General features: G+C 43.2%; 2 protein-coding genes across 2 annotated transcripts; both read right to left on the bottom strand.

Annotated features, from left to right (window-relative positions):
- Positions 1–166: 166 nt before the first annotated feature.
- On the bottom strand, positions 167–4609 carry LOC713396 (olfactory receptor 7E24-like). Its single transcript, XM_077977254.1, has 2 exons — positions 4581–4609; positions 167–1109 (listed from the first exon to the last, which is right to left on the bottom strand). The coding sequence occupies exons 1-2, from the start codon at positions 4607–4609 to the stop codon at positions 167–169; spliced, it is 972 nt and encodes a 323-aa protein (XP_077833380.1).
- Positions 4610–11895: 7286 nt separating this feature from the next.
- LOC713326 (olfactory receptor 7E24-like) lies at positions 11896–15303 on the bottom strand. The gene is made up of 2 exons (XM_077977253.1): positions 15275–15303; positions 11896–12838 (listed from the first exon to the last, which is right to left on the bottom strand). Exons 1-2 carry the CDS (start codon positions 15301–15303, stop codon positions 11896–11898), a joined length of 972 nt encoding a protein of 323 aa, XP_077833379.1.
- Positions 15304–15517: the final 214 nt, after the last annotated feature.

The following is a 15517-nucleotide window of genomic DNA, read 5'->3' as shown; positions in this document are numbered from 1 at the left end:
TATTGGATTCAATCCTGATGTTTATTAAGAACAAAGAATATCAGAATACTCAGCAATTCCAATTAGAGACATAATGAAGGAAGCAATATTCTTTGCAGGTCTAGATATTTGACCGTGCTGCCTTTTCCAACCCACGCTAAAGAATAGAACAGATAAGATAATGAGATTAGAGTATTCTGCCTTGCAGCCGCCGCAGGGCACTTTGAATGTCCCTGTTTCTCAGGCTGTAGATGAAGGGGTTCAGCATGGGGGTGACCACCGTGTACATCACTGAGGCCACTGCACCCTTTCTGGGATAAGAGGACACGTCTGAACTGAGGTACCCTCCAACGCCTGTTCCATAAAATAAGCAAACAACTGACAGGTGAGAGCCACAGGTGGAGAAGGCTTTATACCTCCCACCTGATGATGGAACCCGCAGAATGGAGGAAACAATTTTATAATAAGAGAAAAGGATCCCCAAGATGGGAAGAAAACCAAATATGGCAGCAAGGAAATACATGACTATGTTATTGGTGAAGGTGTCACAACAGGCAAGGTGGGGGAGTTGAGAGGGGTCACAGAAGAAATTGGGAATTTCCACATCTTTGAAGCAGGTAATTTGTAAGGCAATCCAGTTGTGCAGCTGGGAGTCTAAAAGACTGAGAAAAAAAGACAACAAAACTAGGAAGCCACAGAAACATGGGTTCATGATGACTGGATAATACAGAGGGTAACAAATGGCCACAAACCGGTCATAAGCCATCACACTCAGGAGCATGTCTTCCATGCCTCCAAAAACGGCAAAAAGCGACATCTGAGTCAGGCAGCCCACATAGGAGATGACTCTGCTGTGAGTTTGGATGTCCACAATCACCTTGGGGACGGTGGTGGAGGTGAAACCGATGTCAGCCAAGGACAGGTTGGAGAGGAAGAAGTACATGGGGGTGTGGAGGTGGGAGTCAGAGCTGATGGCCAGGATGATGAGGAGGTTCCCCAGCACGGTGACCAGGTACATGGACAGGAACAGCCCAGCGAGGACAGGTTGCAGTTCTGGATCCTCTGAGAGTTCCAGGAGGAGGAATTCTGAGACATCTGTTAGATTCCGTGGATCTGCATGGTTTGGACAACTTTTGAGTAGAAAAGAGGGTTGAAAAAAAGGAAACAAGTAAACCAACACCCAGCACTGTGTCTGCATTTTGGATATAAACAATTCACAAGTAATGTTTCCAGATTTCAGAGCAAGGCACACTAAGCAGTATTTTGCAGTTGTGACAAACCCAATTTTCTTATAATTATTTCAGCATTGATTTTTGTGTTATTCACTTCTTGCTATACACACCTGCCCTAGAGACACTAGATTCAAGAATATTCCAAGAACCAGATTATTATATATAACAAATTCATAATTGCTAGAAAATACAGCTTATCTTTTCAGAAGAAAAATAGGTAATAAAAACATTGACTTCACTTTAAGCAAACGTTTATCCTAATTAAAGGAAATTAAGAACTCAAACATATTATTTTATTCTAATAGATTGCCACAAATTCCCTTGATTTAGAACATTTCTAAACACTGTATAACAGCTGAGACCATGTCATCTGGAAATGAAATTCAAGTTGATGGTTCATAATCAGAAGATATTTCCACATGCCAATTATGTTCTAGTGATTTCATCATTATGTTTTCTGACTTTTCTCCTTCAAAAAAGTAATTGCTTACTGAAATAGGTGGACCTTGTTTTAAAATTCAAGATATAACTCCTGTTCTTGGCTTAGGTGGATTTAGAGTTTCCATAAGAAAGTTTGGCCGGACGCGGTGCTCACGACTGTAATCCCAGCACTTTGGGAGGCCGAGGCAGGAGGTTCACGAGGTCAGGAGATCAAGACCATCCTGGCCAACATCATGAAACTCCGTCTCTATTAAAAATACAAAAAGTTAGCCCGGCATGGCAGGGCACCTGTAGTCCCAGCTACTCGGGAGGCTGAGGCAGGAGAATCGCTTGAACCCAGGAGGCAGAGGTTGCAGTGAACTGAGATTGCGTGACTGCACTCCAGCCTGGGCAACAGAGTAAGATGCTGTCTCAAAACAAAAAAAATTTTGTTTTAGTTAAATGCAGTAACCATAGGCCAGCACTGACCACACCAATGTCCATAGTGTGCAACAGAGCTGTCGATGGTTAAACGATAATGAAGTTCTAAGAACACTTTTGGATTACTTTCTTGGACTCTGGAATAATGTGAAAGTCTAAAATGTGTCTCAGTCCAAGCAATCAGGTTTACCTGCCCACGTTTCTTTCCGCCTCTGTTTCTTTTTGTGATACTTATGAAACGCTCTGCCTTGGTTTTCGAATAATCGAATGCTGTGAATACTAATCAATAGAATCAGAGGGCCCACGTGTCATGACATAGACACAAATGAGTGTTATTTTATCATCTCTAATTCTTTCTCTTTTTTTTTTTTTTTTTTTTTTTAGACGGAATCTCGCTGTGTCACCAGGCTGGAGTGCAGTGGCACAATCTCGGCTCACTGCAACCTCTGCCTCCTGAGATCAAGCAATTCCTCTGCCTCAGTCTCCTGAGTGGCTGGGACTACAGGCGCCCACCACCATGCCCGGCTAGTTTTTTGTATTTTAGTACAGATGGGGTTTCACCATGTTGGCCAGGATGGTCTCGATCTCCTGACCTCATGATCCACCCACCTCGGCCTCCCAAAGTGCTGGGATTACAGGCGTGAGCCATTGTGCCTGGCCTGTCGTCTCTGGTTCTATGGCACATTCCTGAAAGGGATGAAAGAACAGGCAGCAAAGAATCAAGTATGTCGAAGTCACGCTGATCACAGCCAATTTTTGTGAACCAAGGAAGGGTCAATTCAATAATTAACATAGGTTTTTACTTTTGCTATCTCCTGTGTGCCAAGCAAGATACAGGCTCTGGGAAATCAGAAGCAAAAGAGACTCGCTTGTTCCTCTCACAATACTCAGTACTTACTGAGATGAGGACAACATAAAATGTCCTGTCTGGAATTCAGGGACACCAGAAATTCAAGTCAGGGGATATTTCAGTTGAATTGTATGGAGATTAAGCTTAAAATATTAAGGAATGTATCTAAATTTCAGTTTGCCTTTACTTTACGCATCCATCACATAGAGATCACGCAGGGGACCCCCACAATCTGTTGAATCATTGCCCACTTCAGTTGGATCAACTAGAAATCAATTCAGATGACAGTGCTGAGTCCCAGAGGACGGACGTCTCGCCCCTTGCCATGCAGAGAACTAGAAAGGGTGGTATTCAACATTAATGGCCAGTCTCTAAGACCCAGGCACTAAAAACTTCGTGGTCTTCCGGTTCTCAAGAAGTTTTAAGCAGAGGTCAAAGGTCTTAACCACAGGCACATCTGAGGTGCATTTTCAAACTGTTTCCAGCTTCCTCAATAGGAATGGAAGCCAAACCCTGAATTGATGACTCCTTTGTGGAAGTCGAGAGCTACAAGGAAAGCCAGGAACAGGGGCAAGGGAGAGATGTGCCCTGAATGATCCTGTACCAATTCTTTCTGGGGTCTCTGGTGTGATCTCAGCTACCCTTTCTTTTTTATATATTTATTTATATATTTATTTATTTATTTTTGAGACGGAGTCTCGCTCTTTTGCCCAGGCTGGAGTGCAGTGGCCAGATCTCAGCTCACTGCAAGCTTCGCCTCCAGGGTTTACGCCATTCTCCTGCGTCAGCCTCCCGAGTAGCTGGGACTACAGGCGCCCGCCACCTCGCCCGGCTAGTTTTTTTTTGTATTTTTTAGTAGAGATAGGGTTTCACCGTGTTAGCCAGGATGGTCTCGATCTCCTGACCTCGTGATCCGCCCGTCTCAGCCTCCCAAAGTGCTGGGATTACAGGCTTGAGCCACCGCGCCCGGCCCTCAGCTCCCCTTTCTATACTTGCTACAGTGAGCGTGGCACCCACTGGTCTAGCTGTGGTCTACCAGGAACCCCCAAAGAGAACGACAGAGTAAGCGGGGGCATCTTCCCAAGTGACAAGGACTTGAGAGGGCAGGTTGGATACAGGGAGAGGCCTGGCCAAATGCCATGTGTCTAGACTTAGACTGCCTGGTTCAAATGGGATGTCACCCTTCTCTACTATAAAAATGCATTGCTCCTTTTTGAGTCTGTAAAATAATAATGAAATGTGCACTAATAACTTGGAGAAGGCGATGCAGATGAAATGAAACAAGCTGCAGAGACCACAGAGCTCAGAGCCTGGCATTTAGGAAGCCCTCAGTAAGGGTTCATGATGCCATGGTGTTTGTCATCTTCCTCTTTATCCTCATCATCACCTTCATCATCCTTTTGTTGGGCTTAGGGGATAGTTTAGAGAGACTCATTTTCTGCTATTGTGCATGAGATGTCTATGAAAAGGACAACCAGTGTGGGAGGAAAGCAAAATTTTGAATGAGATTTCTGAGTCCCCACTACAACCAAGAACGTAAACTCCACAGTAATGTGAGCTGATATTTTGCACATTGATGTCCTCCCATCTGCCACCCCACTGTCCTGTTTGTCCTGAGGATGAGGAAACAAGGCTCCTGACCATCCCTCAGCACTCACTGAGCCACGCTTTGCCTCTGCTGGGCCATGACCACGGAGAGCAGGTCCGCTGTCCTCCCTGCCTGGTGCGCGATGGAGGCTCAGGCTCCGTCCTCAGGACTGGCAGGAAGACAGGGTCAGACATGAGCCTCCTGATGCAGACCACAGGTGTGGAGCCCACTGGACTGGAAGCTCACACTGCAGGGCTGGAGGCACAGGCTGCGTATTTACTATGCTATGGCCTCAGGGGCTCAATGCACAGAGCTCCTCATTAGCCAAACTGGCCCAAGTTCTCCAGTCTCTAAGGATTTCCTCACATTAATGCAGGATGAAGAAGAGAAAAATGAGTGTCCATGGAAGCTTTTGGGCTCTTCCTTTAATCAAGGGAAAGCTTGTGTGTATTATTCGCGTCTTTCTTTTCTTTTTAAAGATCCACATGCTTTAATTTTCATCTTTTATTATGGTAAAATATACCATGTATAAATATTAAAAATTATACATATATATTATTTCATATAGAAGGGTCAATAAAAGTGTTTACAATTTCCGGTATTTTTAAGTTTACAGTTTAATAACATTAAGTACATTCACATTGTTTGGCAACCATCACCACCATCGTCTCCAGAACATTTTTATCTTTCAAAATGGAAACTGTGCGCATGAAACAAACCCTCCATTCCTCTCTCTCTCGCCTACCCCTGGGGGCCGCCATTTTATTTTCCAACTCTATGAATTTAACTACTCTAAATACTTGATATCAGTGGAATCATACTGTGTTTATCTTTTTTTTTGAGACAGAGTCTCATTCTGTCACTCAGGATGGAGTACAGTGGCACGATCTGGGCTCACTGCAACCTGCACCTCCTGGGTTCAAGCGATTCTCGTGCCTCAGCCTCCCGAGTAGCTGGGATTACAGGCATGAGCCACCACGCCCAGCTAATTTTTGTATTTTTAGTAGAGACGAGCTTTCGTTATGTTGGCCATAGCTGGTTTCAAACTCCTGACTTCAAGTGATCCGCCCGCCTCGGCCTCCAGGAGTGCTGGGATTACAGGCGTGAGCCACTCAGCCCCGTTGTGTTTACCCTTTTGTGATATATTTATTTCACTGACGATAGTGTCTTCAAGATTCATCCATGTTGCAGCCTGTGTCAGAAGTGCCTCCCCTTTTGTTGTTGTTGTTGTTAGATGAAGTCTCACTCTGTCGCCCAGGCTGGAGTGCAATGGCACAATCTGGGCTCACTGCAACCTCCACTTCCTGGATTCAAGCAATTCTCGTGCCTCAACCTCCCGAGTAGTTGTCTTTACAGGCACATGCCACCATGCCCAGCTAATGTATTTTTAGTAGACGCAGGGTTTCACCATGTTGGCCAGGCTGGTCTTGAACTCCTGACCTCAGATGATCCGCCCACCTCAGCCTCCCAAAATGCTGGGATTACAGGCATGAGTCACTGTGCTGGCCAGAAGTGCCTGCCTTTTTCAGGCTGAGTAGTCTTCCGTTGTATGAATGAACTGCATTGCACGTATTCATTCATCTGTCCATGGAGCTTTGGGTTGCTTCTACATATTTGGCTGTTCTGAATAATGCTGCTATGAATATGGGTTTACAAATACCTCTTCCACTCCTGGCTTCTAATTCTTTCCGCTAGGTATGCACAAATACAATTGCAGGATCATCTGATAATTCTGTTTTTAATTTTTCAAGTACTCTCTATACTGTTTTCCCTGTTCCTGCACTATTTTACATTCCCTCCAATGCTTGTTGTTTTTTGCTTGTTTGTTTATCATATCCATCCTACTGGCTGATATCACAGTTTTGGTTTGATTTGCACTTCCCTACGATTAGTGATTTGGAACATCATTTTATATGCTTACTGGCTATTGGTATATCTTCTTTAGGGACATGTCTACTCAAGTCTTCTGACCATTGTTAATGGGATGCCTTGGGTTTCTTGTTGTTTAGTTCTAGCTGTTCTTAATCTACTATGGATATTAGCCTCTTTTCAGATATATGATTTGCAAATATATTTTTCCTAATCCTTGGGTTATCTTTTCACTCCATTCAGTTTTTTGATGCACAAAAGTGTTTTTCATTTAGATGTAATCTAAGGAATCTAATTTTTTTTGTTGTTGCTTCTGTGTTTGGTGTCATATCCCAGAAACCATTGCCCACTCCGATGCCATAAAGGTTTTGCCAGCGTTTTCTTTTAGACATATTATAGTTTCAGCTCTTGGGCTTAGGTCTTTGATCCAGTGTGTGTTAATTTTTGCATCTGGTGTGACATAGGGTCCACCTTCATTCTTCTGCATGTGGAAATCAAGTTTCTCCAACACCGTTTGTTGAAAAGCCTGCTTTTCCACCAATGAACTTTCTTGGCATTCATGTTAAACATCATTTGAACATATATGTGAGAAGTTATTTCTGGGCTCTGCATCCTCTTCCATTGGTCACTTTGGGTGACTTTATGTAGAATAACAGTGTTTTGATTACTGGATCTTTATAGTCAGTTTAGATGCCAGGAAGAGTGACATTTTTAACTTTAAAAAAATGAATTTCAACATATTTTCATTTTTCTAACAATTGTACATTGAGTGAGATGGCAGAACCAAATCCTTACAGTAGTTGGAGAGTAAGTTCCCCAGGGTTTTTCACATACCTTGTGCACACTGTCTCATGTGAGCCTCAGTAGTGCTGATCAAATAAAGACAGAGAGACTACCTGTTTTGCAGGTGAGAAACAGGGTCTGGAGGGGTTGGTGAATCCCAACACCGTGGTCACTGGTGGGTCTAGTCCTGGAATTGGGGCCTGTGGCCACCAGGCTGTGGGAGCTTTTCCAGAAAGCAGGCTCCCACACGGGGACTGGGACTTAGGGAGGGACTGTCCAGGGAGGAGGCAGGCCTGGTGGGAAGGCTGCCAGCAGAAGTCTCAGGCCTTTAAAGCCTCCTTCTATTTCCCTGGTCTCTGCAGCTGAAGTTGCATCAGGAAGAGGTGGCTTCCAACCGCTTCAGGCAACTTCTTAGATGAGCCCCAGAAAGAGTCCCTGAATTTTTACCACCTGCCCCTTCGAAGGATGTTGCAAGGAACAGTACACCCTTTTAGAATTGAGTTATCTGAGACCTTCAACTTTTGTCTGCTTCCAGATTATTTTGGCTCTTCAGAGTTCCCTGAGATTCTATATGAATTACAGGATGGATTTTTCTGTTGCAAAATTGTTATTGGTGTTTTGTTAGGGATTGCATGGAATCTGCAGATCACTTGGGTACTACTAACATCATACCAATGCTAAGTCCTTTAATCTGTGAATACATGACGTCTTCCTTTTTTTGTGTGTCTTTAACATCTTTCACCAATATCTTGCTTTTTCAGTGTGTATTCCTCACTTCTGATACCAAGTTGCAAGAATAAGAAACTTAGTGCAAAATTTAAGAGGGGAGGATTGGTGTATTAGTCTGTTCTCATGTTGCTCTAAGGACATACCTGAGACTAGATAATTTATAAGGGAAAGAAGTTTAATTGACTCACAGTTCCACGGGGCTGGGGAGGCCTCAGGAAACTTACAATCACGGTGGAAGGGAAGTAAACGTGCCCTTCTTCACATGGCAGCAGCAAGGAGAAGTGCAGAGTAAAGGGGGGAGGGGAACCCTTTATAAAACATCAGATCTCATGAGAACTCACTATCATGAGAGCAGCATGGTGGTAACTGCTCTCATGATTCAATTACCTCCCACCAAGTCCCTCCCACGAAACATGCTGCTTCTGGATGTGGATTCCAAAGTAGCTGCATTATGTGGCTGAATTTAGCCATTGTTGTACCCAGAGGATTATGGGAACTACAGTTCAAGATGAGATTTAGGTGGGGACACATCCAAACCATATCAATTGGCAATGAAATAACTCATGTGAATTTATATCTGTGGATCTATTGTATTAATCACATACTCTAGAGAAAATTAGCTCTATTATAGTAAGAATCTGATACTATTTCCATGTTCTCAGTTAATATTTGTTTTTCAGGAGAACTTCTTAATTAGTTGCTACTACATTGGCTTTTTATGTGCCAGAGACTTATGTTTTATGCTTATTTGAATTAGTCCTCAGGACTCAGTTTTTATTTTTTCTAATTGAGTCACACTGGTATATTCCAATATTATTGATTATTACATAGTTATTTGATAACTGATACTTCACTTACATACTTCAAGAAGTCCTCAGAAAGTTGTAGTCAACCTTCTGGCCACAGCCACAGTCATCTCCAGGATAAATTGGCAGAAGATCCACTTCCAAGCTCACTCACATGGTGGGTGCCAGGGTGAAGTTGCTCACAAACATTGGCCAGAAAACGCCCTCTATTTCTTGTGATAAAGGTCTCTCCACCCAGGAGTTGACAATGTAGCCATTGGCATCCGTCAATGCAACCAAGCCAAAGACCAAGATGAGGCAGGTAAAAAGAAAGCTGGAGTCTCTCACCATGTTCCCAGAAGTGACATCGTATCACTTCTCTTCCAGCTTCTCTTTGTTAGGAAATGAGTCACTTGGTCTATACTATTCATCAGAGCAGATTACACAAAGGCATGAAAACCAGGAGTTGGGGTGTCCTTGGGAACATCTCAGATGCTGCTCATCCCATAGGTCTCATCCTCAGTCAAGACTTTGGGCTTTTAGGACATCAAGACCCGGCTGAGTTTCCTCTGACTTCCAGCAGAGTCTCTGATTCGCCACACTATCAAATCCCAAGAAATATACCTCGGAGACAAACTTGCGAATGGGAGAGCTTCATCTGCACTGGGGACTTCCATAGACCTCATCATGCTGCTTCCGGATGTGGATTCCAAAGTAGCACCATTATGTGGCTGAATTTAGCCATTGTCCCCAGAGGGTTGGATTTCTACTCACTGAAAAGGCTAACATTGCTTCAGAATATATTTTCTTTTGATTTCTTTGAGTTCTCAGTACTTAGTAAAAAGTGTTTTCTGGTTTTTGAGTTCTCAGCACTTAGTAAAAAGTGTTTTTTGGTTTTGAGTGTTTTCTGGTTGCCGTAAGCTGAGATTGCGCCATTGTACCCCAGCCAGGGCAACAAGAGCGAAACTCCGTCTCAAAACAAACAAACAAACAAAACAAAACAACGAAAAAAAATCAGCATGATTTCAAGAGTTCCAATCTAGCCTCAAAAAGAAGAGTATTGAAGGGTATGATTGGAGCAGAAGGAGAATAGCTTAAACACCAGCATAATGAGAAAGTTAGGAAGCTTCTTTCCAAGTCATCTGGAAATGTGCAATAAATTCTTGTGAACTAAAATTTCTGTACTGTACTATCAAACACTAGAACTCGTTTATTCCATCTTTCTGTATTTTTGTACCCAATTATCAACTTCTCCTCATTCCCCAACTAACTCCTTTTCTTCCTAGCCTCTGCTAGCCACCTTTCTACTCTCCACCCCTTCATGAGATTCCTTTTGTGTGTATGTGTGGGATGGAATCTCACTCTGTTGCCCAGGTTGGAGTACAGAGGCACGATCTTGGCTCACTGCAACCTCTGCCTCATAGATTCAAGTGATTCTCCTGCCTCAGCCTCCCAAGTAGCTGGGATTACAGGCATGCACCACCACGCCTGACTAATTTTTGTATTTTTAGTAGAGATGGGGTTTCACCATGCCAGGGTGGTCTTGAACTCCTGGCCTCAAGTGATCCATCCGACTCTGCCACCGAAAGTGCTGGGACTACAGGCATGAGCCACCATGCCTGGCCAAGATTTTCTTTTTTTGTTCCTACATATAAGTGAGGACATGTAATATTTGTCATTCTGCACCTGGCTTATTTCACTTAATATAATGACCTGCAATCTCATCTTATTTTTGCTGCAGTGGAGAGGATTTTGTTATTTTTTAGGTTGAATAATACTTCATCTTGTGTGTATACTACACTTTCTTAATTGAGACAACTTTTTAAAAAAATAAATTTTTTTTTTTTTTTTTTTTTTTTTTTTGAGACGGAGTCTCGCTTTGTCGCCCAGGCTGGAGTGCAGTGGCCGGATCTCAGCTCACTGCAAGCTCCGCCTCCCGGGTTCACGCCATTCTCCTGCCTCAGCCTCCCGAGTAGCTGGGACTACAGGCGCCCGCCACCTCGCCCGGCTAGTTTTTTGTATTTTTTAGTAGAGACAGAGTTTCACCGGGTTAGCCAGGATGGTCTCGATCTCCTGACCTCATGATCCGCCCGTCTCGGCCTCCCAAAGTGCTGGGATTACAGGCTTGAGCCACCGCGCCCGGCCAAAAAAATAAATATTTTTTAAAAAGTCTTGAAATGTGAAGCTTTAGAGATATGGTGACCATTTAATTCTTTTCTATTTCCCATTTTATGTGTATGCACAAGTGTGAAATAAAACAGCAATCGATGTGTGTATAAATCTGTAACTTCAGCAAATGTAAAATGAAAATGCTAAGTGGTAAGAAAAAACACCATGATAAAAATTTGTACGGTGTTGAAGGACAATGCATTTGAAGATCATACTTGAAGAAATCATATTACAATTAACTTCTGTTCTTCCTCATCGGAGCTTGATCCCTCTAGGAACTTCATCATTGGAACCATCTCTGATGCCTAAAACAAACAAACAAACAAAAATCCACATACCCACACAGATGCAAGTAAATCAGAATCTCAGGTAATGAGACCCAGGCCTCAGCATTTGTAAGCTCCCCAGGTGATTTCAATCAAAGCCAAGACTGAGGACCAGTGACACGGATCTCTACACATAACCTGCCTGAATCGATTCCCTAGAAGCAGTTTATAAAGAAATTCCACATGAACTGTGGAAACGGGTGAATGTGATGTACAGTATGTCCTCACTTAGCATCTTTGATAGTCTCTTGGAAACTGCATCTTTAAGCAAAATTATGTAGAGTGAAACCAATTTATTCCTCATCAACATTCTAACTAAACAACTTCGAACCAAACAATGGTGTTGGAGGACCTGCTGTATATTGTTTCCATAAAGTCAATTTTCAGAGAATTAGAAAACGAAGTGAGGACTTCCTGTATATAAAAAGATGGTTGTGATTTCACCTGGACAACAGGGTCATTGCTCAGAAACTGAAGGAGTCTGCCTAGCTATAGAAGATTCAGTCACGATGTTTACGCTAAACAAAGGATCCCAGAATACTCACCCATTCCAGTTAAAGGCTTAAGAAAGAAAGCAATATTCACATAGGAAATGTGGAAAGGAGTAAAACCCATCAAGCAACAAAAATACTGTGACCAAGGGGGCAGGATTTGCAGATGTAGAGATTTAATGTGGTTGCCCTTTCTAACCCACACGAGAAAAAGGATGGAACAGACAATGGGATTAGACTGTTCTGCTGTGCAGCCTCCACAGGGCACTTTGAATGTCCCTGTTTCTCAGGCTGTAGATGAAGGGGTTCAGCATGGGGATGACCACAGCATACATCACTGATGCCACCAGAGCATTCCTGGGAGACGGTGACACAGCTGATGTCAGGTACACACCAACGCCCGTTCCATAAAATAAGCAAACAACTGCCAGGTGAGAGCCACAGGTGGAGAAGGCTTTAAATCTCCCATCTGATGATGGAATTCTTAGAATGGAGGAGAGAATTTTATAGTAAGACAAAAGGATCCCTGAAGTGGGAAGAAAACCAAATATAGTACTATCTAAATATACGAATATGTTATTGATGATGCTGTCAGAGCAGGCAAGGTTGAGAAGTTGAGATGGGTCACAGAAAAAATTAGGTATTTCCACATTCTTGAAGCAGGTGAATTGTAACACAATCAAGTTGTGCAGCTGGGAATGCAACAAGCTAAGGAAAAAAGACGCCAAAACTAGGAAGACACAGAGGTGAGGAGTCATGATGACTGGGTAGAGTAGGGGGTGACAGATGGCTACAAACCGGTCATAGGCCATCACAGTGAGGAGCATGTCTTCCATACATGCAAAAAGAACAAAGGAAGACATCTGAGTCAGGCAGCCCGCATAGGAGATGACTGTGCTATGAGATTGGATGTCCACAATCATCTTGGGGACCGTAGTGGAGGTGAAACCGATGTCAGCCAAGGACAGGTTGGAGAGGAAGAAGTACATGGGGGTGTGGAGGTGGGAGTCAGAGCCGATGGCCAGGATGATGAGCAGGTTCCCCAGCACCGTGATCAGGTACATAGACAGGAACAGTGCGGTGAAGATGGGCTGCAGTTCTGGATCCTCTGAGAGTCCCAGGAGGAGGAATTCTGAGACACCTGTGAGATTCTGTGGCTCTGTGTAACTTGGACACCTTGAGAAGAAAAGAGGATTGGAAAATAAAAGACATAAATTGCACTTAATGCTGTGTGTATATTTTGGATACAAGCAAGTCACAAGGAACATATTCACACTTGAGGACCATATACCCTCAGCAATATTTCTCAGTTGTGACAATCCCAAAAATCTCAGAATTGTTACATGACTTACTTTTGTGCTATTCAACTCTTCCTGTACATACTACTTTAGAGAAAATAAATTGAAGAATGTTAGAAGACCAAGGACTTAATATATTCAAAATCCATGATTGCAGTAAAACATGGCCTACTCTTTTCAGAAACAAAACAAAACGTTCTTGTCTCTTTAAGAAAAAAATAGTGAATTTAATTAAAAGAAATTAAGAAGCAGTGAAATACACTTTATTTTATTCTGACACTGTGCTACAAATTCCTTTGATGTAGAATATTTACAAACATTATACAAGAGCTAGGACTGCATTATCTGAAAGCTAAATCAAACCTGATAGTTCATAATCAGAAGATCTTTCTACATGCCAATTACTTTTCATATTTTTTATCATTCTTAGGTTTTCTGACATCATTTCTTCACACAAGTAAATGCCCACTCAAATATACGAGCTATGTTTCCAAATTTATTTAATATACAGCTCTCGTCCTTGGCTTATGTTTTCTTTGGGTTTTGATAAGAAAGTTTTGTTGCACATAATTGTAGGCCTTCAGCGACCACACAGATATCAATAATGTGTAATGCATGCGTCATGACTAAATAATAATGAAGTTTAATAACATTTTCTCTTTATTTTCTTTTAGTCTGGAATGATGTGAAACTCAAAATTGTGTCTAAGCGCAAGTATCAGGTTTACCTGCCCTCCTCTCTTTGTGCGTTTTTTCTTTCTGATATACCTAAGAAAATCTCTGCCATGGTATTTAGAACCATGTTCATTTACTTGAACATTGCAGATGCTACTAAATGGAATTCTAAGGCCCCTGTATCTGTGACATAGACATAAACAGGTGTTATCTTGTATCTCATTTTATTAGACATTCCTAAAGGGATGAAAGGACAGACAAGAAACCACTAACTGTGTTGAGGTCACACTGATCACAGCCAATTTTTTTCTGATCCAAGGAAGGGCCTATTCAATATTTAACGGGGAACTTTATTTTTGATGCCTCCTTTGAGACAGGCGAGAGAGAGGTTCTGGGGGATCAGAAATGAAAGAGACCCAAACATTCCTCTCACAATACTCGGCACTTACTTAGATAGGGACGAATGTCAAATGTCCTGTCAGGAATGTAGGGGCCTGTAACTTCAGGCCAGAGGACATTGCAGTTCAACTGTATGAAGATTAAGCTTAAAACAATAATAATAATAATATAAAAATTGACTTTGCCTTTATGCATCCATCACATAGAGATCACGCAGGGAGCACTCACGATCTGTTTAATCATCGCTCACGGCAGTTGGATTAACTAGAAATCAGCTCAGATGACAATGCTGAGTCTCAGAGGCACAGACATTTCGCCTCATGTCACACAGTTCAGTGAAGTGGGCAGATTCAAAACCAAGCGGTCAGTCTCTGAGGCCTTGGTAATGAAGTAGGCACTACCCTTCTTCATTACTTTCCGGCTCTCAGAAAGTTGTAAGCAGAGGTTGGAGCTCTTAATTACAGGCACATTTGGAGTGCATTCAGAAACAGGTTCCAGCTTCCTGATTAGGTATGGAGCCACGACCCTGATTTTATGTCTCCTTTGAGGAGATGGAGAGCTGCAAGGAAAGCCAGGAACAGGGGCAAGGGAGATCCTGTGCCAGTTCTTTCTGGGATCTTTGATGTGATCTTGGCTGCCCTTTCTATACTTTATACTGTGAACGTGGCACCCTCTGGTCTAGCTGTGGTCTACCAGGAACCCCCAAAAGGAGAATGCAGTTAACAGGGGCATCTGCCAGTACAGACAGGGATTCGAGAGGGCAGGTTGGACTCAGGGAGAGGCCTGGCCAAATGCCGTGTGTCTGGACTTGGAGGGCTCCTTTCCTATTCTATAATTAAGAATAATGTGGCAGGTATAACTCAGGGAAGACTACACAGATGAAAGGAAACTGGCTACATAAAACATGAAGCCGAGAGCCTGGCATTCAGGAAGCCCTCCATAAAAGTTCTTGATGTCGTGATGACTGTCATCGTCCTCCTCATCCTCATCACCTTCATAATCTCCTTGGCATGTTTTGGGAACACGCTCTTGTGGGTGAGATGTCTTTGGGAAGTTGAACCAGTGTGGAAGAAAAGTTAAACTTTGAATGAGATTTCTGAGACCAATCACAACCCCGAACATAAACCCACAGTCGTCTGAGCTGACATCTTGCACATTGGTGTCCTCCCATCTGCCTCCCCACTGTCCTGTTTGTGCTGAGGATGAGGAAACAAGGCTCCCGACCGTCCCTCAGCACTTACTGAGCTGCGCTTCCCCTCTGCTGGGCCATGACCACAGAGAGCAGGTCCACTGTCCTCCCTGCCTGGTGCACGATGGAGGCTCAGGCTCCGTCCTCAGGACTGGCAGGAAGACAGGGTCAGACATGAGCCTCCTGATGCAGACCACAGGTGTGGAGCCCACTGGCCTGGAAGCTCACACTGCAGGGCTGGAGGCACAGGCTGAGTATTTACCATTCTACAGCCTCGGGGGCTCAATGCACAGAG

This window comes from Macaca mulatta, chromosome 19 (assembly GCF_049350105.2).
Source record: "Macaca mulatta isolate MMU2019108-1 chromosome 19, T2T-MMU8v2.0, whole genome shotgun sequence".
Classification (NCBI taxonomy): domain Eukaryota; kingdom Metazoa; phylum Chordata; class Mammalia; order Primates; family Cercopithecidae; genus Macaca; species Macaca mulatta.
The sequence above is the reverse complement of the archived record's forward strand: the minus strand, read 5'-3'. Positions and strand labels throughout refer to the sequence as shown.

Coding starts and splice junctions, on each gene's coding strand:
- LOC713396 (XM_077977254.1), bottom strand. CDS start 4,609: ATGGCCCAGCAGAGGCAAAGCGTGGCTCA. Junction 1,110..4,580: donor CAGAGGCAAAGCGTGGCTCA/GTGAGTGCTGAG, acceptor TCTACTCAAAAG/TTGTCCAAACCATGCAGATC.
- LOC713326 (XM_077977253.1), bottom strand. CDS start 15,303: ATGGCCCAGCAGAGGGGAAGCGCAGCTCA. Junction 12,839..15,274: donor CAGAGGGGAAGCGCAGCTCA/GTAAGTGCTGAG, acceptor TTTCTTCTCAAG/GTGTCCAAGTTACACAGAGC.